Below are 24,055 nucleotides of genomic sequence, written 5' to 3'. Positions count from 1 at the left end.
TTGGAAATTTAAAAAAAAATGGAAAATTCCGAAAATGGCTTCAAAATTAAAAAAAAAATTTTTCTCGAAAATTACTTGAGAAATTTAAACCTAAATAACAAGCGTTTCTAACGTAAAAACATGTATGGATTACGACTTTGTAATCGTATTTTTGTTGGGATAATGTGTTTTTGTGACTTTCAACTGACTAAGCAATAAAAAACAAACAATTGTAGATCAATATATTTAACGTAAAATAACGCAAGGCCTTCAGGAATTTAGAAACATCAGCAAATGGAGTTGTTTCCAATCAGAAATCAAAACTTTTCCATCAACTATCAAAAAACAATAAATTCTTCATTTCTCTTAGTTTTAATAAGACCAGCAAACAATAAAGCTCCAGTCAATATTATTCCAATGTACCCTTTTCGAGGGCTACTTATCGAGGAAACGTTGATTCTAAAACCACTCAAAACGAAATTGTTCGGTAAAAGCTGCACTAATTGACTTAAACGATGCTAACAAGGATATCAACTCGTATTTTACATTTGGAGTGTATTTTGCAACAATTGATGACTGATTACACCCCTCGAAGCAATTATTACCGAAATCCATTTCAATCAAGGGAAAAGAGAGAGCTTGATGATGATAATTAACCTTCAGTTATTTGCCGTTTTATTAACTTAAACGAGCCAAATCGAGAAATGGCCCTCATATTTATTGTATCCCCTGTATTCTTCATTATCGGCGATGTGTTTATCACACGGACATTGGTTTTTACTTATTTTTAGCAGCGATGGAGTGTCGGTAATTGATAGTAGTGTAATAACATGTCCACAGTGAGAGAGGGACCAGCTGTGTTCCACGCTTGATGATTGATTGCTTTCTAATTACATTATTCATTGGTGATTGACACGTTCTGGTCCTCTGCCGCACGGTTGCATGCATGCGTCACGTTCGACCAACACCCAGTGGATAGTCTTGCCCTCATGAGGGGTTATTGAAAAACATGTCACCAACACGGATACACTAATGGCCACTGGGGCACGAAAGCTGGCATTGAAACTACTTTTTTCATTTAAATTTCGAAAAAATTAAGAAAATTACTAAAACTATGTACAAATTCAAATGTGATTTAATCGTAATCCTCAAAATTGTGATGAAAATCAAGAACAAATCATTATTTCGTATGTAAAATAATTTCTGTAACCAGATTTTAATTTTGAATGATAGTTTTTGAGATATTGACGAATATATATCTAGGTCAGGACAGGTCAGGTCAGGTCTATCATTTTGAGATTTTTTTTAAATTGTCGTCGAACTTAACATATTAATAATACATAATCACACCCTCTATAGAGAACAAAAAAATATTTCAAAAAATTTTTTTAGTTTCGAAAAAGTTCCAATTTTTTCGAAAATTATTATTTGAGAAAATTAATCATTAAATTACTGTTTTTATTGCAAAACTTTGTAAAATTACTAAAACTAATATACAAATTTAAATGTGATTTAATCGTAATCCTCAAAAATTTTCCATAAGTAAAAATGTCGAAAAATCTTATTTAAATTTTTGCATCAAATGAAACCAGAAATTAGCAGCTTATCTCAAATAGTATTAATTGTAGTAAAAAATCGCTTACATCTTTTACGCTAAAAATTTATACTAGCACTTTTCTCAAAAAATACTCAAGAAAATTGTAAGTTTTTCAAAATTCAAAATTTCAAAATAATTTTTTTATTTTTTAAAAATTCACTGTTTTCCTTGATTATAAACTTAAAATTTTGTGAAGAAAATCGAGCGTAAATCATTGTTTTGTATGGAAAATTATTTGAGGATTGTAATTATGTAACCAGAAGTGTATTTTGAATGATAGTTTTTGAAATATTGACGAAAATCTATCTAGGTCAGGTCAGGTCAGGTCAGGTCAGATCAGGTCAGGTCAGGTTCATCATTTAGTGATTTATCTAAAAATAATGTCGACCTAAATTTGTAAGAGATAAGCACACTCTTTATGGAGAACAAAAAATATTTAGAAAAATCAAATTTTTCAAGTTTTGAAAAAATCCCAATTTTCTCGAAAATTATTATTTGAAAAAACTTAACGTTAAATTACTAGAAACTTTATAAGAATTACGAATCTGTAACTGGATGTTTATTATGATTTATAGTTTTTGATTTATGTCATTTTTTGGTTTCACTTAGTCAAAAAATTGAAAATTTTTTTGATTTTACTAAAATGGGTACTATTTCTTACTTTTTTGTTAAAAACTTCTTTCAAAAATAAATGTTTCTTATGTAAAATTTTACAAAGTTTATAATTCTGTTATCAAATTTAGATTTTGGTTATCAGTTTTTGAGCTATCGGCCAATTTCTAGATAAGATCATTTTATTGAGATTCATTCTGTTTTTATTTTCGAAACACTATTTATGCGTTTTTTTTTTAAATCGAGTTCCTAGATTATTCGAGATGAAGCCATTTTTAGAAAATCACATCTCAAAAATAAATATATATTTTTCAAAAAATTGCTTGTTGACTTGACTTGATTACAAAATGGCCGTTATCTTAAAAACTAATATGTAAAATCGAAATTTTACTACAGAAACCTACAAAAACAACCTACAACCTACAACCAAACTCCAAAAAACTTTTTAAAAAATTAAAAAAAAATATTTTTTTGACAAAAGAAGAAAAAAATCACCACATATCTCAAAAGCTACTTACTCCAATTAAAGTTCTATTTTAGATACGTAAGCCTTACATGTTTTTACGTTAAAAATGTATAACTAATTTTTCAAAATAATTTTAGAAAATTCAAAATTTTGAGAAAATTTTCAGTTTAACTTGTTATTTATGTGTGAGCTTCTGTAAACTTTTAAGTGACTATAAATAAAAAGCCATTTTCGGAAAATTTTAATATAATGGCTATTTTCCAAAAAAATGATTTTTGATCTAAACTGCCCTAGAAATTGGCCGATATCTCAAAAACTGATCTCCCAAATCAAAATTTAATTACAGAATTACAATCCTTGCAGAATTCTAAATAAGAAACGTTACTTTTTCAAAATAATAAATAGTTACAATCTTGAATAACTCGAAAATTTTTAATTTAAATTTTTAATTTTTAAGTGAGAATGCTTAAATGTTCTAAAAAGTCGAAAACACCCTTTTTATCATTTAATTTCACAACTGTAACACATCACTTCGCCCTTCATTAAAAGTGATCCCAAACTTTCCCTTCATAACTCACACACAAACCCAGCCACCGAAGATTTATCTTGGCTTGGCGGTAAAAAGTCATCCCCTGTTTTACAAAAATCGAAGCGATCTCTTTTACAATTACCTCTCGCCCTGGAATGGTATTAAATTCCATTGGCGCCGAATCAATTTAAACAAAAGGCTATCGGGAGGATGTCAGGACTTTTTGTCCGTTCGTTTCTATTGTTCGCGTCCATATAATGAAAAAAATCAGCCTTCGATATCGATTTGCGCGCGCCTTCCGGTTTAATGAATTTAATTAGGCTGACGACAGACGTAAATTACAATTTGCTGCTCTGTCCCCTGGACTATTTTTTTCGCGCTCACGGTGATGTGGCCATTAGGGGCACTGCTGATGGCATGTTTTTCAATAAATGGCACGGTAGGGGACACTTTACATAGCCTTTGGGCGCGGAATGGATTTTTCACCTTGTTAAAAGTGAAGGAATGAGAGGGAGTTTGCATTTTTGATAGTCCCATTTTTTATTAAGAGAAAACTTAAAAATTTGTGATGAAAATCAAGAACAAATCATAATTTCGTATGTAAAATCATTTGAGGATTGTTATTCTATAACCAGATTTTAATTGTAAATGATAATTTTTGAGATATTGACGAATATATGTCCAGGTCAGGTCAGGTCAGGTCTATCATTTTGAGATTTTTCTAAAAATGACGTCAAACTTGACGTATTAATATATAATCACACTCTCTATGAAGAACAAGAAATATTTTCAAAATAAGATTTTTTTAATTTCGAAAAAGTTCCAATTTTCTCGAAAATTTTTTTTTTTGGGAAAATTAACATTAAATTACTGTTTCTAATAAAAATAAATTAAAAAATTACGAATCTGTAAGTGGATTTTTACTACGATTTATAGTTTTTGAGTTATGTGGCATTTTTTGGTTTCACTTAGTCAAAAAATTGAAAATCTTCAAATTTTCTGAAATTGGTACTTATTTTTTTTTAACTGTTTCCAGAAATTAATGTTTCTTATGCAGAATTTTACAAGGATTACAATTCTGTAATGAGATTCAATCTCAATCACGTAAAAGTCTACAGAAAATCAAGTATGGATAACAAGTCAACCTTTATTTACATACAAATATTTACATAATTATATAAATATAAATATAAATATAAATATAAATATAAATATAAATATAAATATAAATATAAATATAAATATAAATATAAATATAAATATAAATATAAATATAAATATAAATATAAATTATATATATATATATATATATATATATATATATATATATATATATATATATATATATATATATATTTTCGAAAAAGCTCTAAATTTCTCAAAAATTATTTGAGAAAATTAGACATATATTTTTAAAGTACAAACATAATATGCTTAAGTATCCAAAATGGGATTTTAATTGCACTAAGTAGTTTTTAAGATATGTGGTGATTTTTTATTTAACTGTCAAAAAAATTTAATTTTTGAGTTTTTTTGAAAAGTGTTTTGGAGATTGGTTGCAAAAAATCTATATTTCTTTATAAATTTTTACGAAAAATATTATTCTGTAATCAAATTTAATTTTTATTTATCAGTTTATAAGGTATCGGTCATTTTCTAGTTAGGTTGGATCAAAAACCTATTTTCTGCAAAATAACTATTTTAAAATTTTTAAGATAATCAACGAAAAGTCTACAAAAGTTTAATCGTAGACAAAAGTTAAACTTTATTTAAATTGTACAAATTATTTTGAAATTTTCAATTTTATTCAAAATTTATTGTTTATTATTTATTATTTATTTTAGAAAAATTTTCGAACTAAGAAAATTTTGTTTGCTTTGGAAATGCTTTCTTTGTCAAATCTTAGCTTTTTATAACCTGAACTGTAATCAAATAATAAGTAAAAGTTAATTGTAATTGTTAACAGCTTTAACTAAATAGAACACAGTTTAATATTTTAAAAAAATTTTTTCTTAATTTTATTTGTCTTAAAATCTTTCTTTAAATTTCTAACTCAAACTCAATGGCTGTTGATTTGCAATTAAAACTAAGCTTTGTTTCGAATTAAATCGTCACTTACTTTTGGCTACTTTTAATCTTCTGTGGAGTGGCGTTGATTTTGTTAAGTTCCAGAATATCCATCCATGAGATTTAGATGAATCTGGAAAAAAGCAGAAACGAGTTATTTACCATTATTGCAGCAAAATATTATTTTGTGACATTGCGCTTAAAAAAGCATCGTTTTTGTGCAGCGCTGATCCAAAATAATGTTACAATGATGACACGGAACGTAATTATATAGTTTTGCATAACGAACTGTCGACGTGCACTCCGTGAGAGCATCACGAGAGATTTTAACGAGTAGGGGCATAACATGTTCCAGCGGACAACATCAGCATATTCCCAGGGCAAAATATGATGCATAATACACTCTGTTAATTGGCTACGCGCATAAATGGCGCGACTAGAAACAAATAGAACAAAAAAATAATAATACAGCGTTTCATCAATTAAAAAAAAAACGATTCTGGTCAGTTTTAAACTCGAAATGTTGTAAAATTGCAGTGTTGGATTTATTCGAGAGAGAATTTGTTTGATTTGCTTAAAAATGTCTATGTAGTAACAATTATGATCGAATTTTTTTACAAATTTAAATAGCTCTTAAAATATAGTTAGCAAAAATCTTGTCGTAATTTTTTTTTAAACAAAGATTTTTTTTAATAATTTAAAATAAAGATTGAATTCTTGTTCCTTGTTTCCTTTCAATTAAAAAAATAAATATCTTACCTAGTGTAAAATTAAGACCTTAAGGAGTGACACTCTAGTCAGTACGTTTACAGTCAAATTCGTTCGAAGAATCTCCAAAAAATAATTCATCTAAAAAAAAAGCCAAAGTTCGCCAAAATATATTCGAGAAAACAACAAAATTTCATATTAAGTGATTCACGGTTCACTTTTTTAAGCAGTAGAAAGTCTTAAAAATAAGCTTTGTTTTTGAAAAAATTAGGAAAATATGACGATAATTTGACAAAAAATAATTCATCTAAAAAAAGAGAATAATAAAATATTTTGAGAGACCCAAAAAAATAGTATTAAAACTGGTAGTTAATTTTTTGCAGATGAAAGCCCTTTTGATAAACTTTGTTTTGTAAAAAAAATCAGAAAAATTTGACTAGCAATTTGTCAAAAAATAATTCGTCAAAAAAAGTCAAAGTTCCCTAAAATATATTCGAGAAAACAACAAAATTTCATATCAAGGGATTCACGGCTCACTTTTTTAAGCAGTAGAAAGTCTTAAAAATAAGCTTTGTTTTTAAAAAATTAGAAAAATATGACGATAATTTGACAAAAAATAATTCATCTAAAAAAAGGAAATAATAAAATCATTTGAGAGACCCAAAAAAATATTATTAAAATTGGTAGTTATTTTTTTGCAGATGAAAGCCCTTTTGATAAACTTTGCTTTGTAAAAAAAATCAAAAAAATTTGACTAGCAATTTGTCAAAAAATTATTCGTCAAAAAAAAGCCAAAGTTTCCTAAAATATATTCGAGAAAACAACAAAATTTCATATCAAGGGATTCGCGATTCACTTTTTTAAGCAGTAGAAAGTCTTAAAAATAAGCTTTGTTTTTGAAAAAATTAAGAAAATATGACGATAATTTGCCAAAAAATAATTCATCTCAAAAAAGACAATAATAAAATCATTTGAAAGACCCAAAAAAATAGTATTAAAATTGGTAGTTATTTTTTTGCAGATGAAAGCCCTTTTGATAAACTTTGTTTTGTAAAAAAAATCAGAAAAATTTGACTAACAATTTGTCAAAAAATAATTCGTCAAAAAAAAGCCAAAGTTCCCTAAAATATATTCGAGAAAACAACAAAATTTCATATCAAGGGATTCACAGCTCACTTTTTTAAGCAGTAGAAAGTCTTAAAAATAATCTTTGTTTTTGAAAAAATTAGGAAAATATGACGATAATTTGACAAAAAATAATTCATCTAAAAAAAGAAAATAATAAAATGTTTTGAGAGACCCAAAAAAATAGTTTTAAAATTGGTAGTTAATTTTTTGCAGATGAAAGCCCTTTTGATAAACTTTGTTTTGTAAAAAAAATCAAAAAAATTTGACTAACAATTTGTCAAAAAATAATTCGTCAAAAAAAGTCAAAGTTCCCTAAAATATATTCGAGAAAACAATAAAATTTCATATCAAGTGATTCACGTCTCACTTTTTTAAGCAGTAGAAAATCTTAAAAAAAAGCTTTGTTTTTGAAAAAATTTGAAAAATATGACGATAATTTGACAAAAAATAATTCATCTAAAAAAAGAGAATAATAAAATATTTTGAGAGGCCCAAAAAAATAGTATTAAAATTGGTAGTTATTTTTTTGCAGATGAAAGCCCTTTTGATAAACTTTGTTTTGTAAAAAAAAAACAAAAAATTTGACTAGCAATTTGTCAAAAAATAATTCGTCAAAAAAAAAGCCAAAGTTCCCTAAAATATATTCGACAAAACAACAAAATTTCATATCAAGGGATTCACGGCTCACTTTTTTAAGCAGTAGAAAGTCTTAAAAATAAGCTTTGTTTTTGAAAAAATTAGGAAAATATGACGATAATTTGACAAAAAATAATTCATCTAAAAAAAGAAAATAATAAAATGTTTTGAGAGACCCAAAAAAATAGTTTTAAAATTGGTAGTTAATTTTTTGCAGATGAAAGCCCTTTTGATAAACTTTGTTTTGTAAAAAAAATCAAAAAAATTTGACTAACAATTTGTCAAAAAATAATTCGTCAAAAAAAGTCAAAGTTCCCTAAAATATATTCGAGAAAACAATAAAATTTCATATCAAGTGATTCACGTCTCACTTTTTTAAGCAGTAGAAAATCTTAAAAAAAAGCTTTGTTTTTGAAAAAATTTGAAAAATATGACGATAATTTGACAAAAAATAATTCATCTAAAAAAAGAGAATAATAAAATATTTTGAGAGGCCCAAAAAAATAGTATTAAAATTGGTAGTTATTTTTTTGCAGATGAAAGCCCTTTTGATAAACTTTGTTTTGTAAAAAAAAAACAAAAAATTTGACTAGCAATTTGTCAAAAAATAATTCGTCAAAAAAAAAGCCAAAGTTCCCTAAAATATATTCGACAAAACAACAAAATTTCATATCAAGGGATTCACGGCTCACTTTTTTAAGCAGTAGAAAGTCTTAAAAATAAGCTTTGTTTTTGAAAAAATTAGGAAAATATGACGATAATTTGACAAAAAATAATTCATCTAAAAAAAGAAAATAATAAAGTATTTTGAGAGACCCAAAAAAATAGTATTAAAACTGGTAGTTATTTTTTTGCAGATGAAAGCCCTTTTGATAAACTTTGTTTTGTAAAAAAAGTCAAAGAAATTTGGCTAGCAATTTGTCAAAAAATAATTCGTCAAAAAAAAGCCAAAGTTCCCTAAAATATATTCGAGAAAACAACAAAAATTCATATGAAGAGATTCACGGCTCAATTTTTTAAGCAGTAGAAAGTCTTAAAAATAAGCTTTGTTTTTGAAAAAATTAGGAAAATATGACGATAATTTAACAAAAAATAATTCATCTAAAAAAAGAAAATAATAAAATGTTTTGAGAGACCCAAAAAAATAGTTTTAAAATTGGTAGTTAATTTTTTGCAGATAAAAGCTCTTTTGATAAACTTTGTTTTGTAAAAAAAATCTGAAAAATTTGTCCAAAAATAATTCGTCAAAAAAAAACTACCAAAGTATTTTCAGAAAATCAAAAAAATTTATGGAACCCTAAGAAGTAATTATTATCGGTGCAATATTTTTAACTTTTAGTAAGTTTTGCTTTCTGCAAAAATCAAGAAAATTTGACTTGTATTCGCCAAAAAATAATTCTTTAACTAACGAGTCAAGACCAAAATATTTTGAAAAAACCAAAAACATTGTTAACAACAACTGTAATTTTTTGATAAATTTTATTTTATTTTTAGAAAACCTAGCGAATGTCTAAAAATGACACAAATTCAAAATAGTAAAAAAAACAAAAAATTTATTAAGGCCAAAAACTTACTGTCAAATTAGTGTTTTCTACAAGCAAAGGTATTGTTTAATCTGCTTCATTTTCTGTGAAAATTATAAAACTTTTACCGGAGATTCCCCAAAAAATAATTCTTCTAGAAACGAATAAATAAAGATATAAATAAATAAAGAAATAAAAATAAAAAAAATCACGAGAATGCCAAAATAATTTGAGAAGACCATCTGTTGGCATAAATTTACAAACAATGAGCCCCTGTTTCGCCTATAAGTTAAAACTTTATTTGCTAGTGCCGTAGAAATTTCTTCGGCAAAGTTCATTACAAACCAAAGTTAAGTAGTTGTCCAATTTTCCATTATAAAGGCATAATAAGCCATAACAAAGGGCAATAAAAGTGCGGTTAGGGTCTTTGCCACGGCACAAAGCAGCGGCAAGTTCCAAACTTCTATCGATGATGCACTTTGAACATCACTAGTTCAATGCAAGAGCAGAGAGGGAACGTGTTTTCAGCAGTGCGTCCTGAAAAACATAACAATGCCTGCTTTTATCACCCGCAGGGATTTAAAGCCCGCTCTATTGTCCGCTGAAAACTGAGCTCATTCATAACTTTTAAATTTCTCGATATTTGTACTTTATTGTTTGGCGATGAAGAAGAAAAAGTCCAGCTTAGCCCTGTTTGTGTAACATAGCAGGTCTTGCTTGTGACAAGATTCCTCCATTGTCCATTTCTGTCGTAAATGAATTCGGCGCAAATGACAATGACAGTTGGCTATGAACAGATATGAGACGTTTTGTTTCTGTCGCGTGTATTGTTTACGAAAGCGGGGCTTTCAATGCTTGATATATATTTACATAAATGTAATTTAGCTCGCAGCGGTTGTGGATTAGATTTGCCGTTTTGTTTTTAATGTGGAAGGCAATTATCGTAATGTCTTGGCATAATTCATGAATGGATGTGATCTGTGTGGCTTAAGCTTTTGTTGTGTGGCAGAAAGCTCCAAGATTTCAACAGTAAAGACTAATAAATGAGGGACGAGCCACTGTTCGCATTTTGCTCATTGTTGTTGTTGAGCTGAATTGAGAGATTTGCTGCAATGATACACTCACCACTGATTTATTATATGTTGCTTAAATGTGGATTTTTATTTATACGAAGAATTCGTTGTAATTTTACAATTTTGAACAAAATTATATACGATTTACAAAAAATTTAACAAACAGCACGGTTTAACAGATTACCGTGAAATTTGGGAGACAAGTTAAAAATGTTTAAAGTCCATCATCTGAGATTTTTTCAATTTTCTAGCACCATTTATTTTGAAAATACAAGACTAACTTGTTTTTTTTAAATAGCACGAAGGGTCAAATGTATTAATTTTTAAAAAAGTATTTTTTTCTGAATTTAGTAATGTAATATACACCTACCTTTGTTTTTATTAGAAGATGAAAAAAAATCAGAAATTTTGAATTTCTGGAAAAGTGAAACTATAAGTTCCGCTTTTCATAGAAACTATAAAACTAATAGTTCTAGTGAACTCAGCGGCTCATTTTCTGTATAATACCAACTTTTAATACAAGATTTTAAGTTTTATTTTTTTTGCTTAAATTTTCTTTTCACATTCAAAAAAGTGAAAAATTATTTTTATCAACTTTCGTATTTTAAATAAAAAACTATATTTCTTTGCGTTTTTGGATTAGTTAAGTCATTTTAAGGCCGTTTTTATCAGCTTTTCCTATACCTAAGTTTAACGTTTTCGAGATATTTAAGATTTTTTGAAAATTTTTGGATTTGCGCCTGTCAATTAAAAAATCGGTAACTCTCTTAGTTTTAGAAATTTCGATATCAAATTTGGAGAATTAAAACAAAAAATCTAGTTCTTCAGTGTGTTCAAAATCGGAAAAGAAGTTAACAAACCCAAAACTTTCAAGATTAAGTTTGGACAACTTAAAGTACCCATAACTTAATTTTTTCAATTGAGATATTCCAATATTTATTTTACTAGAAAAAAGAAAATTTTTTTCTGCATTGATCTGTATTAGCATTCTCTATACCTATCTGTGATAATTTTCAAGTTATGTTGGTCTTTTTGACATTTTAAAAATTTTTTTACTAATCACAGCTATTTTTGCAGAGTGTGCCCTAAAAACATTTCTGATTAAACAAACGACAAACTCTGTTCAAAATTGTGTTGTCAGTCTGTGAAAACAAAATAAATACACAATTCTCACATTTTTTTCCATGGCAATCTATGACTTAATTTCTCAATCCCAACAACGACTTATTGTAACTTATTGTAAACTATGAAACATAAGTATAGAGAATGCTAAAACAAATGGTTGCAGAATTTAATTCTTTACGATTTTATGAAATAAAAATTGAGGCATTTCATTTGAAAAAATTGACTTATGGGTGCTTAAGGTTCTGAAAACTTAACTTTAAACATTTAGAATTTGTTATTCTTTTTTAGAAATTTGCACACACCAAAAGAAAGATTTAGGCTTCTTCTTTCAAATGAGCCAAAAAATATTTCCAAATTTTTAGAAATGGCAGAGTTATCAATTTTTGAACTGAAAGCTGCACATCCAAAAAAAGTAAAAAACCGTAAATATTTCGTAAACAGCAAAATTTAAGTATAGAGAAAACTTATAAAAACTACCTTAAAATAACTCTAGTAATGCAAAAACGCATTAAAAAATATAACTTTTTATTGAAAATATAGAAGTTGATAGCGATTTCCGGTATAACCGGAAGTGCCACCATCTTGAAAGCATTTTCATTGAGCAGGATATAAAAAACTATGGTTGTATACATATTTTCAAATGACTATCGATATTAGAACTACCAATATTTCAAATGTGGTGTTTAGGTAGAACACTCTGTATAAGCAAGTACCAATCAATTTTTAAAACTTTTAAAAGTGCCATTAATTTTGTCCCCAATTATGTTTTAATAATAACACCAAAATTGCGTATTTCAAAAGTTAATTTTTTTGTTCGAAATTAAGGCATTACCAAAGTTGGGATTAAACGTTGTATTTCAATATACTGGTGAGCGTCTAATCCGGTTTAATAGGATATTGTAGTCGAAGATTATAGAGAATAAAGTTTGAGGATCAAAGGCATCCATCTCCAAGAGTGCACACATAATACATACGAGATTTTATAGCACTTTGAACCTACAAAGTGCAGAAGCAAGGTGAGCTAAACAAATTTAGTTTTAATATAAATGATAATTAGAAAGTTTGTTTAGTTTGTAAAGAAGCAAGTTGCGAAATTTACTTGCAGAAAGCTGACGAAGAGGTTTCCTAACATGGAAGTTAAGTTGACGCTCTAAAAAGAAATAACAGAGCTTTCCACTGATTCATCATTTTTGGAATATAAAAATTTTATATGATTTTTTTTAAGATATAACTGTGTTTTAAGCTTTCTCAACGAGAAAAAAGCATAGACGTAAAATAAACAAGTTTTTGATTATCAAACGATGCTATTAATGCCTAGAAAGTAACAGTTAGGGACAAAATTATTTACATAATTTAATTCAGGCTGAATTTTTTGATTACTTTTTTGCTTCTATTTATCTATTCTATTTATTCTATTTACCAATTTTTAACATATGAAGTACGTCTTAAAGTTAACTTAAAGTTGTATTTACGTAAAAAATGTAAAAGAAATTTAACGTTATTAAACATTGTTATTATGTGGTATAATTATGGTTCCTTCTAACGTTTATGTTACGTAGTTTAAAAACCATCCTTTCACTTTTTACCAATTTTAAACGTTTAACGTATGTCTTAAAGTTAACTTTAAGTTGTATTTACGTAAAAAAATAAAAGAAATTTAACGTTATTAAACGTTGTTATTTTTTTGTATTATTGCGTTTTTTTTCAACGTTTATGTTACGTAGTTTGAAAACCATCTTTATTTTTTTCACCAATTTTTAACGTTTAAAATACCTCTTAAAGTTGTATTTACGTAAAAAAAAGTAAAAGAAAATTAACGTTATTAAACGTTGTTATTGGGTGGTATAATTACGGTTTCTTTTAACGTTAATGTTACGTAGTTTAAAAACAATTTTTACATTTTTTACCAATTTGTAATGTTTAAAGTACGTTTTAAAGTTAACTTAAGGTTGTATTTACGTAGAAAAAGTAAAAGAAATTTAACGTTATTAATAGACGTATTTGTTAACGTTTGTAGTAAACGTATAATTAACGTTTTAAAAAAACTGAACTTGGTTTTCTTGGCTCTCTGAATAAAAACAACCTTTCTAAAACGTTGCTTGTTGACGTTGATTACTGGTTTTATATTTACCATAATTTTACGTTATATTTTTGCGTTACAAATTCGTTTAAATAGTTAGTAAAAAAAACCAAGTAATTCGGGGCCTAGTCTCTGCCCGGACTTAATCGTTTTTCCGGGCATTTCGCTATGAATTTGTCTCAGCGCGATAAAAAAAGACGATAAGAAGTTTCGAATTCTGTTCGCTTGGGCAACTGTTCTGAAACCGAAACCGTGTCTGGCGTCTCAACATTTTAAAAGCTTCCGTATAAATCAGCTAACTAAAATACGTTTCATTCCTTAAGACTGAAACAGCTAGCATAATATTTCAGACGAGGGATGAAAAGTGGGTAACAAGTAACTCGCGTGAGAAAATCGGAGGCTGCTTTCTGCCCCTATTCCGGGTATTTGTTTATCGTCGAGTCTGTATATAACAAAGGCATCGACACTGTTTATCTCAACGCTGTGTGTCAATATTGTCGAGGATGTTGCGCTCCTGAAAGACACTGCCGGCTTTAATTCGATGGTGGCGGTGGTGCTAGTGCTAGAGTTTGGAAAATTTAGAATGGGTTAGAATGGATCCACTGGGCCGGATTTATCGTTTAGCGCGGACAAAGACGGCTTGTTTGCTCTTTACAATTAGGGCGCATTGTTGCCGGAAATGCCTAATTGACGACAAGAAAAATACAAATGTGACCGAGCGAGCGCAGCTTTAATTTGATCGAATTGACGCTTTGGAAGCGCAAATCAAAGACTGAACAAGCTTTGTTTCTGCAAAAATCAATGATTAATTCGCCTAAAATATTTTGAGAGAATGTAAAAACTTTGCTAGAGTGAGTTTAAAAAAAAGTTTTTACCACCTTTTGAGCGGAAAATTAGCAAAAAATTTCAAAATTTTGAATTTTGTGAAAAGTTGGTATAATACGTAGAATGAGCCGTAGAATTCAATGGAATAAACTGTTTTTCTATTAGTCTTATAGTTTCCGAGAAAAAGACAAAAAAATGTCAAACTTTTCACTATTGGCAATTTTTAAATCGCGATTACGGCGAAACTATAAGACTGAGAGCAAAACGGTTTATTCCATTGTAAAGAGCAGATCAAAATCTATCAAATAGGATGGATTTTAGCAAAAATTATTTTTTAAAATTTTGGATTTTTTGGATACACGGGGGGGGTGTTTACACTTTTTTTAGTTTTTTTATATTCTCAATTTACGGCCAAATTATTAGAAAATTTGGAATTATTTGGGTCTAGATTTATGTAAAATGATTCGGGGAATCGACTGGCATCGGAAAAATCACCAAATTGCCAATAGTATTTTAGTTATAAATTTTTTAAAATTTTACCTATTTTTGCTTTTATTTGAAATTTTCTCGAAAACTATTAGTCGGAGAACAATAATTTTTCTTGCAGATCATAGATAATTAAAAGAGCTTTCCAAGGATAGTAAATTTTATAAGGTTATCTCTTATAGTTTTGGAGCTATTGCTCAAGAAATGTTCCGGGTGCCGGAAATCGACCAAAATCGCGACAAAAATTGCAAAAATCAAACATTAAAAAAATCGAACGTATGGACTTTATTTCGACGTTTAACAACTCTAGGGGGATGTAAAAGCATACAAAAGTCTACAAAACTGTGCTAGAACGAGTTTAAAATTTTTTTTAAAACTCTCTAGTGTGGGGTTTAGATGGAACAAGCTGTAGATGCCACTTTTTTTGCCACATTCTCAATTAGTCTAATGTAGATTTGTCCTCTTATTTTTCCGTTAATTCCCAAACAATTACGATCCCAACTAATTCCAGTGCTGTTAGAATAATTAAATTCTTCGTTCCGACAACAGGCAGAACATTGTCGACTTTTATGCGCCACCTTAAACCCCTTCAACAGATGTTGGAATAAAAGAACGGAATGTCAAATTTTATTGACATGTGTGTGTGTGGATGGGTTTTTTAGAATCGCATTTTATTGCACGATAAAATTGTGGCATTTTTCATTGAATTTTCTCTTGCGGCTTCTTGTTAGGTAAATACGGCAGTTAGCGGCGAACTCGAGTCAAGTTTCCGAATAAATTCCTAATTATGAGGCACTCCGACCACCGTCTAAAACTAACTCCAGACGAATCCAGAAAGTCATAAATTTCCGGTGCAAAAATAAACGGGACGTCTTTAGCAAATCGTAAAAATTTTAGCTTGTTTTAGAGAAATAAACAAAACGATGAGATTCAAAGAGAAAAATTCTAATTGGATTAAACAATATTTGAATGTCTGTTTGAATATGAGAGCAACTTGCTCTTGAGTTGGGGAATAGAGATATAACCTGTCTGAAGCATAAGGAATTTCAATTATTGCATATCAAAGATAACTTCGACCGAAGTACTTCAATAGATAAGCTTGATACTATAAGTGCTTTTTGCTTGCTGTAATTAAATTAGACCAGGAACTAACATAATACACATTTCTAGTCCTAGTTTATCAAAAAAAAAAAAAATTACTAAAACCCAACTTATTGGTTGCTAAAATATATCAACTATCTATTTTATTTGTAGTATTTTCGATTAAACTATACTTATTTTCGAAGCACATAATTACCAATTTTTAAAAATACAATCAAAATTTTGGAAGACTCTAACTTGGATTTTGCATGAAAATTACTGTGTTGAATTAAAGTTTTTTCAGTCTTAAAGAAATTAACCAGAAATATAGTTCAGAATAGAAATTAAATTAAATTAATTTAATTAGTAAAAACCGTTCAATTTAGAAAATATTCAACATACAGTCACACAAAATGTAAATGACCGCTCCATTATAACTTTGTTTGCAAATCTATCCAATTAAATTCCTCGTCGAAATTTTAACTTATTTTTGACAATTTGTGTAAAAAAATTACGTCACTACGATAAAATGACTAAAAATCGAGAAATATAATTTTTGGGTTTTGACAATATTTTGCGATTTTTTTAAACTTGGATTATTGAGATAAGAAACTCAGAAACTTGATCAAAACCTTTTTTTGACCAAACTTTGACATTTTTTCGGCCTATTTTGTCAAAATTTTACATATAAAAAAATTTAGTAAAACATTTTATTTTCGTGATTTTAAGAAGTATTTTGACAAAATCTTACCGAATAAACTAACACATTGCTACTCTTGTTTTTTTTTACCAAAAAACAAGTAAGTACAAGTAAAAAAAGTCATTTTATTTGCACAATTTTTCTCAATAATTGGCAACTCTAAGGTATAGTCACTCAAAATGAAAATGACGTATCCATTAATAGTGTGCACATTTAATTAACTATTCGGTTAATGTGCGATAAAATTATATCAAATTAATGATACTAAAAATTATTTGAATTTCTCGACGACTTTTTAGCTTATTTTGCATTAAAAACGTGCAAAAATACGGAAAAACAAAAAAATGCTATTTTTGAATTTTGACCAAATTAAGTCAAAACACCTATTTTACATCAAATTTTGTCGTTTGTCGGCTTATTCCTAGCGAAATTTTATTCAAAAATATTTTAATGTTGTGTTTTTAAAAATTATTTTTAAAAAATTATACAGATTCAGGTTTAAAAACGAAATAAATTTATTAATAACATTAATAAAAAATAGATTTTTTTTCGGCTGAATTTTGTCGATTCTTCAAGTTCGGTTTAAGTAAAATTTTCTAAAAATTCTGTTTCTAACTACAAAACGTTCCAAACAATCAAAAAAACGCAAGAATGTTTAATAATTTGTGGTTCTTTTTGTGTGTTGACAAGTTTTTGCAAAATAATTAATCTCAAAAAAATAAAAAAAAAATAAGATATGATAATTTTTCGTAAAAGAGCTTAATTTCTAAGTTAACACGACCTAAAAAAGGTTGAAAAACACCCATTTTATTACAATTGGGTGATTCTTCGGTATATTTTTATCGAAATTTTCCAACAATACGTTTGTGTCAGAAAAACAGGCTTGAAAGAAGCAAAAAAAACTGTGCCCCTAGAATTCTTAGAAAAGCTGAAGTAGCATTAATTTTGACCGAAATTTATTGTTGTAAAAAGTTCTGAATAAACTTGGGCAAGTCATTATTTATTAATTTTTTAGCCCCCTTTTTTCATTCAGTCGAGTAATTAATAACAATGTTAGATAAATCCGCGTTTAGTTAAAAATAACTTAGAAAAAATCTGTATTTAATTCGTGTCGAAATTAATAAAATATTCTCGCGAGCGCCATTCCTTGGCAAAAGTGACAGATTTACGGCTACTACGAGTTGTAGCTAATCATTCTTGTAAATTTAGTACGTCTCACAATTTTTCCGTAAAAATAGCCGAAGAAAAACATATTTGTTTGTGTTGTAGAACACGTATAGATTGATAACAACACCCAATCAATAACCAATTAAGGTGATTGTTTTAGTAGCGTCCCAAATTTGTGTAACGCCACAAATTCTAGTGTATATTTATTTTGGTATAAATTTGACAAGATGTTGTCACCTTGTTCAGCTTTAATCTTTCGGCACATCTGCACTCCGCTAAGAATAGCCTTTGACCGCAACTCTGTTCCTCAAACATCTGCCCAAGTCCTATTTATAAAAATGTCACGCTTTTTCAGGTGCGCCTACGCGCTGAAACATTTTTTTTTTTCAGCCAGCCAGCATTCTAGATTGATTAAGGTGTGTAAAAGCAATTATTTTGCTCGGAACGCTAATTTGCTTAAATCTTTGCCTATCTTTCCGCCGCATTATCGAAACGAAATTAGGCATTTTTGCGTCTCGACTCGGCTCACAAATTGTGTTACGTCGCACTGAGAAACGACAAAAATATAATAAAACAGTCCGAGTTAAAAGTCGACATTAAATTCCGAATAAATTTCATTTCCTGTGTCACGATTCTTCCGGATAGTGGAGACGTATTGTTCGGCTCTTGCTTACGACTATAAACAATTTCTCTCTCTAAAAGACCGGAATTTATTATTTGCTGTGTATCAGTTTCGGCGAACTTTGCGTTTCCGGATCACTGAAAAATGGCACAGAAAGGCTTGGATGAGCATTTTTACAGAAATTAAAATACAGGATGAGTCTCCGAAAAGTATTTGTTATTTGCTATTTTCTTTGCTCCTGTAAATTTTTTCAATTTTTTTTCTGCAATTTATTTCGTAGCATTTCTATTCTCATTTTCGCTAATCTTAGAAAATAATTAATTAAGTAAAAATTACAAATTCTGTAAAGATAATTTTGTTGCTAGCAAAATTTTTGTAAGAATTTTTGCTCGAAAACGTCATTTTATTTAAAAAATTTTAATTTTAAGGCGAATGTTAGAAAATATATGAAAAACTTTAGGTATATAGAGAAAAACATTAGAGACGGTTTATAGAAGCGTCATTAAATTAATCTGCAATTAAATGCGTGATTAACTGATCACGTGACTTGATTGGTCCATTGGCGTTGTTAACTTGTTAACTTTTAACAGCGCAGTTAACTTTAATTGAGGTCGGTTTATAGAAGCGTCATTAAATTAATCTGCAATTAAATGCGTGATTAAATGATTACTTCATCAAATTGATCAAATTTGATTTGTCCATTTGGGTTGTTAACTTTTAACAGCACAGTTAACTTTAATTGAGTTCGATATATAGAAGCGTCATTAAATTAATCTGCAATTAAATGCGTGATTAACTGGTCACGTGACCAAATTGAACAAATATGATTGGTCCATTCGCCTTGTTAACTTTTAAACGAATTAAATTTTAACAAAGCCCTAAGTATTAAAAAACTATCACTAAATGTGGTGGTTTTTGAGATATAATAAAATATACAGGGTGACTCTATTAGTAGTAAATTTATCACAAAAATTAATAATTGCACCGAATTTAGCGTTTGATGTTATTTAATTTATAATTTTTTACAGACATCTGAATTATTTTATCAAAATTTTTTGCAATTCGTTTAAATTAAAATTAATTAAATAATTAATTACTATTAAGTAGCTTCGGAAAATTGTTATTTTTTGTGTCATTTGAGGACAAGCAAAGCTGGAATGTTACATTAAAAATGTCGCTAATAATTTTTTGTCTAATTAATATTTTCATATTTTTGTTTTATTGATTTAAATATTTTTAATTAATTAATTTTAATTATAAGGAAGAGTAGAAAAGTTTTAAAAAATTTAAAAAACATTTAAGTACTTAGTACAAATCGTAGAATTCGATGCAAATATTAGTTTATGAAACAGTGAAATATACAGGGTGAGTCTATTAAAAGTAGATTTATTTCAAAAACTAATAGTCGCACAGATTTCAGAGTTTGCTGGTAAATATTTTGCATTTTTCTGTATATTACTCATTTTTTTTTAATTTCTACATTTTCTTATAATTAATGAATTAATGAATTATTACTAAGTAGCTACAAAAAAATTCTATTAGTTAATACTTTCATATCATGTAAAGAGAAAAATTTAAATTATTTAACAAGAAAGGCTGATTTCTGTGCGATTTTAGTTTTTGTGATATTGTGAAATATACAGGGTGAGTCTATTAAAAGTAGATACATTTTTATTACATCTCAAATAATTATTATCGTACAGAATTTAGCATTTGCTCGGAAATACTTCGTATTTTTTTACAAATCTCTCATTTTTTTAGAATTTGTATTCAATTCGTTATAATATAAGTGTTAATTAATTATTTAATTAATTACTGCTAAACAGTTTCAAAAAATTATTCTTTTCGTGTAATCTGAGCGCAAGAGAAGCTTAAATAATAATAAATAATAAATGCAGTCTTGTTATTTGTAAATCTGTAGAAACAAAAATATAAAAAAATAAAAATAATAAAAATAAGAATAATTAATTAATTAAAAATAAACAATTTTTTCCTCGAAAACATAATTGTTTTAGAATAACACTAAGAATCATAAAATTTCGATTATTTAATATTTTAAGACTTTTAATTTTCATATTTTCAATTTCGTAGTTATTTTTGTTTCTCAGGCTTCCAGTTTTTCCAAAATTTTTCATATTTATTTTATCTTACTGTTGTAGTCATTTTATTTTACACCAAAAATTTTTTGTTTCTCAGGCTTCCAGTTTTCCTAAAATTTTTCAGGATTTTTTTATCTTGCTGTCTTATACTTTTATAGCTTTTAGATCATACTCTTTCAGTCACTAAAAAATGAAAAAAATTGTTTTTGTCATAAAAATATCAAATTATTTCAAAAACTATGTAGTTTTCTGAGTAAGACCGCCCCTAAACCGGTTTACTGGCGTCTCATTTGCCTCAGAAATAAGTAATTGACCAATAAAAACATAAAAATCACCTCAAACTTGTATAACAAATTTACAAAAAAAATTGCATTATTTAAACTTAATCATCGTTGTTTTTGGTATGATCAGAAATAATAAAATTTCGATGGAAATGCATTTCCATGCACAAGTTTTTGAGATATAGTGTAAGATTCTTTACCAGGCTGACTTGATTTGATTAATGTATTGTTTTAGCGGCAAAAAATCAATTTGGGCAAAGGCCGCGAGAAGAAATTTTAAACGCAAAAATAAAATTAATGATGATTTATCACCGCAAAACTTACTTTTTCTTTTGACATTGATCTATCTGAACTTTCCAGCGGATTCATTCTTTTCCCTTGAATATGACTGTTTTCATGCATATTTCAACTTCATTGATCGCTTGATTTGTTGCAAATTCAGGCAGAAAATCGACATTTTGAATAAATAATTACGATATGACAGCATCATTGTAAAAATCGTCCAATTTTGTTTGAAAAAAATTTTTTGCATATTTTGTCCCTCCGTCGTCAAACCGGGCTGTTTAATTTATTTGCTGTAGGAACAAATAATTTATGCTGGGGCCGTTTCATGCAATATTAATAGAATGCAAAAAAGTAAAATTATGCGAGAATTATAATTAGATCATTCTTTATATGCCACTTTGCATATTCAAAACGGAACAATTATTCGGGCAAGTTGATAAGAGCGGCGATTTTTCCTCGATTTTATTTCGGACACGTAAAAGCAAACAAGTTTTTTCAATAAGCGACACCTGATGCAGGGTCAGAGTAATTGATTTCCAGGCCGCCATCTGACGACACAAAGCTAAAGCGTTCCGCCTTAAACAATCAATTTTTTCAATCGTGTTTAAAATTAAAGTCAAAGTTTATTTGCGCGTTTTTTACTGTAATGCGAACTGAGTTTAAACATTGGAGGTAGAAATGCACACAAATACGAAACTATTTTAAATATTTGGGTTGAGATGGTTACCAGTTATTACATTTAAGAGGTCAAGTGCTTGCAATAGCAAATAATACGAAAATAACACAAAGAATTTCCGGCCAAGTGAGCAAGTTGGAAAAAATCTTTCATTCATAATCTTTACAGCGTAAAGTTTTAACACTTAAAAAACTTAAAAAAATAGTTAAGGATAAATAAAATTCATTAATACGGATTTATGTACAGTTGGCAGTGCCTCAGATATCCAATCACAAACGCTTTAATCGTCTTGCAATTTTTTGTGCACCAATTAAACAAGTAAGAGGTGATTTTTATATTTTTATTGGTCAATTACTCATTCCTAAGACAAATGAGACACCAGTGAACCGGTTTAGGGCCGGTCTTACTCAGAGAAGTAAATAAAATAATTGATTTTGTTTAGTTTTTAAAATAATTTGACATTTTTGTGACAAAAACACATTTTTTATAAATTAATTACACAAAAAACTAATAATAGGAATCCTAAAAATGTAAGACTTTTACACAACTAATTAAAATTTAAACGGTCGGTTTGGAAAAGTTCATAAATACAATTATATTAATTAAATAAAAGTTTATAAATAAAAATTAACAATTAGTAAACATTGCAATTTTGACACGAAAATTATTTTTTATTCTTAAATTAAGACTGATACAAAAATTTTAAAATAATACAGAAATTGTTTAAAATTAAAAAATAATTTAATATAGAATTAGAGTATGAAGCGACAATATTTTTGCAAGTTTTAAAGATTTAAACATGTTTTTAGATCAAAAATTAAGTTTTTCTTCCTGTTTATATTAAACTTGAATAAAAAAATTACCAAAGTTGGTCAAAAATTACTAGAAATGTACCTTTTTTAAGCGTTTATTCGGAAAAAAACTTTATTTTTGAGCAAAATTTCTTAATAACTAAGCCAATAATTCAAAAAGCGATGTCAAAAGTAACATCATTTTTGCAAGTTCTGAAGATTTAAACATATTCTTAGACCAAAAATTAAGTTTTTCTTTCTGTTTATATCAAACTATAAAACAAAAAATTTATCAAAACTGGTTAAAAATGACCAAAGATTTACCTTTTTTAAGCGTTTATTCGAAAGAAACTTTATTTTTGCGCAAAATTTCTTAATAAGTAAGCCAATAATTCAAAAAATGATGTCAAAAGTGACATCATTTTTGCAAGTGCTAGGAACTTAGACATGTTTTTAGACCAAAAATTATGTTTTTTTTCTGTTTTTATTAAACTAGAACTAAAAAATTACCAATGTTGATCAAAAATGACTAAAAACGTACCTTTTTGTAAGCGTATATTTGGAAAAAACTTAATTTTTGCTCAAAATTTTTTAATAAGTAAGCCAAGAATTCAAAAAATTATGTCAAAAGCGACAATATTTTTGCAAGTGCTAAGGATTTAAAAATGTTTTTAGACCAAAAATTAAGCTTTTCTTCCTATTTTTATTAAACTAGAACGAAAAAATTACCAAACTTGGTCGAAAATGACCAAAAATTTACCTTTTTTAAGCGTTTATTCGGGAAAAACATAATTTGTCCGCAAATTTTCATAATAAGTAAGCCAAGAATTCAAAAAATTATGTCAAAAGCCATTATTTTTGCAAGTGCTAAGGATTTAAACCTATTTTTAGACCATAAATTAAGTTTTTCTTTCTATTTTTATTAAACTAGAACAAAAAATTACCAAAGTTTTTCGAAAATGACCAAAAATTTACCTTTTTTTAAGCGTTTAATTCTGAAAAAACTTAATTTTTGCTCAAAATTTCTTAATAAGTAAGCCAATAATTCAAAAAATGATTTTAGAAGTGACATTATTTCTGCAATTAAACATGTTTTTAGACAAAAAATTAAGTTTTTCTTTCTGTTTTTATTAAACTAGAACAAAAAACAATCGCCACATTTGGTCAAAAATAACCAAAAATGTACTTTTTCTAAGTGTTTATTCAACAAGTATTGAACACTTGCGCAAAATTTTCTAATTCAGCTAATTAACTAATTAAATTTCGTAGTAAAAATGAGTATATTTTTCTTTGTTGGTCGAATTATTTCGCCAAGTTTTAAGTTGTACTAAACCTGGTGACCTAAACTTTGTCGCACTGTTGCCCCATAAACATTTCAGCGCTGAAATTTGTGATGATACACAATTCAGAATAAGGGCCGGACTGAAAGAGACAATGTGGGGAAGACAGAGACGGACTCGGTGCACATTTATTAACGTTACATTGTGTCACGTACGGCTGTTACTCCCGTACTCCGTTTT

The 24,055-nt window shown here is 27.9% G+C and overlaps 1 protein-coding gene across 2 annotated transcripts in view; it reads right to left on the bottom strand.

Annotated features, from left to right (window-relative positions):
* The window catches only part of LOC103314137 (uncharacterized protein), a 288,743-nt gene that overhangs the window by 185,409 nt on the left and 79,279 nt on the right, over positions 1-24,055 (bottom strand). For both annotated transcript variants that reach the window (XM_064355937.1, XM_064355936.1), the window contains one exon: positions 5,303-5,383. In XM_064355937.1, the coding sequence (XP_064212007.1) occupies positions 5,303-5,364 (62 nt within the window). In that variant the 5' untranslated portion in view covers positions 5,365-5,383. The remainder of the gene's footprint in view (positions 1-5,302; positions 5,384-24,055) is intronic.

Source organism: Tribolium castaneum, chromosome 1 (assembly GCF_031307605.1).
Source record: "Tribolium castaneum strain GA2 chromosome 1, icTriCast1.1, whole genome shotgun sequence".
NCBI classification, from domain to species: Eukaryota; Metazoa; Arthropoda; class Insecta; order Coleoptera; family Tenebrionidae; genus Tribolium; species Tribolium castaneum.
Note: the sequence above shows the minus strand (reverse complement) of the source record. Positions and strands in the feature narration are given on the sequence as shown.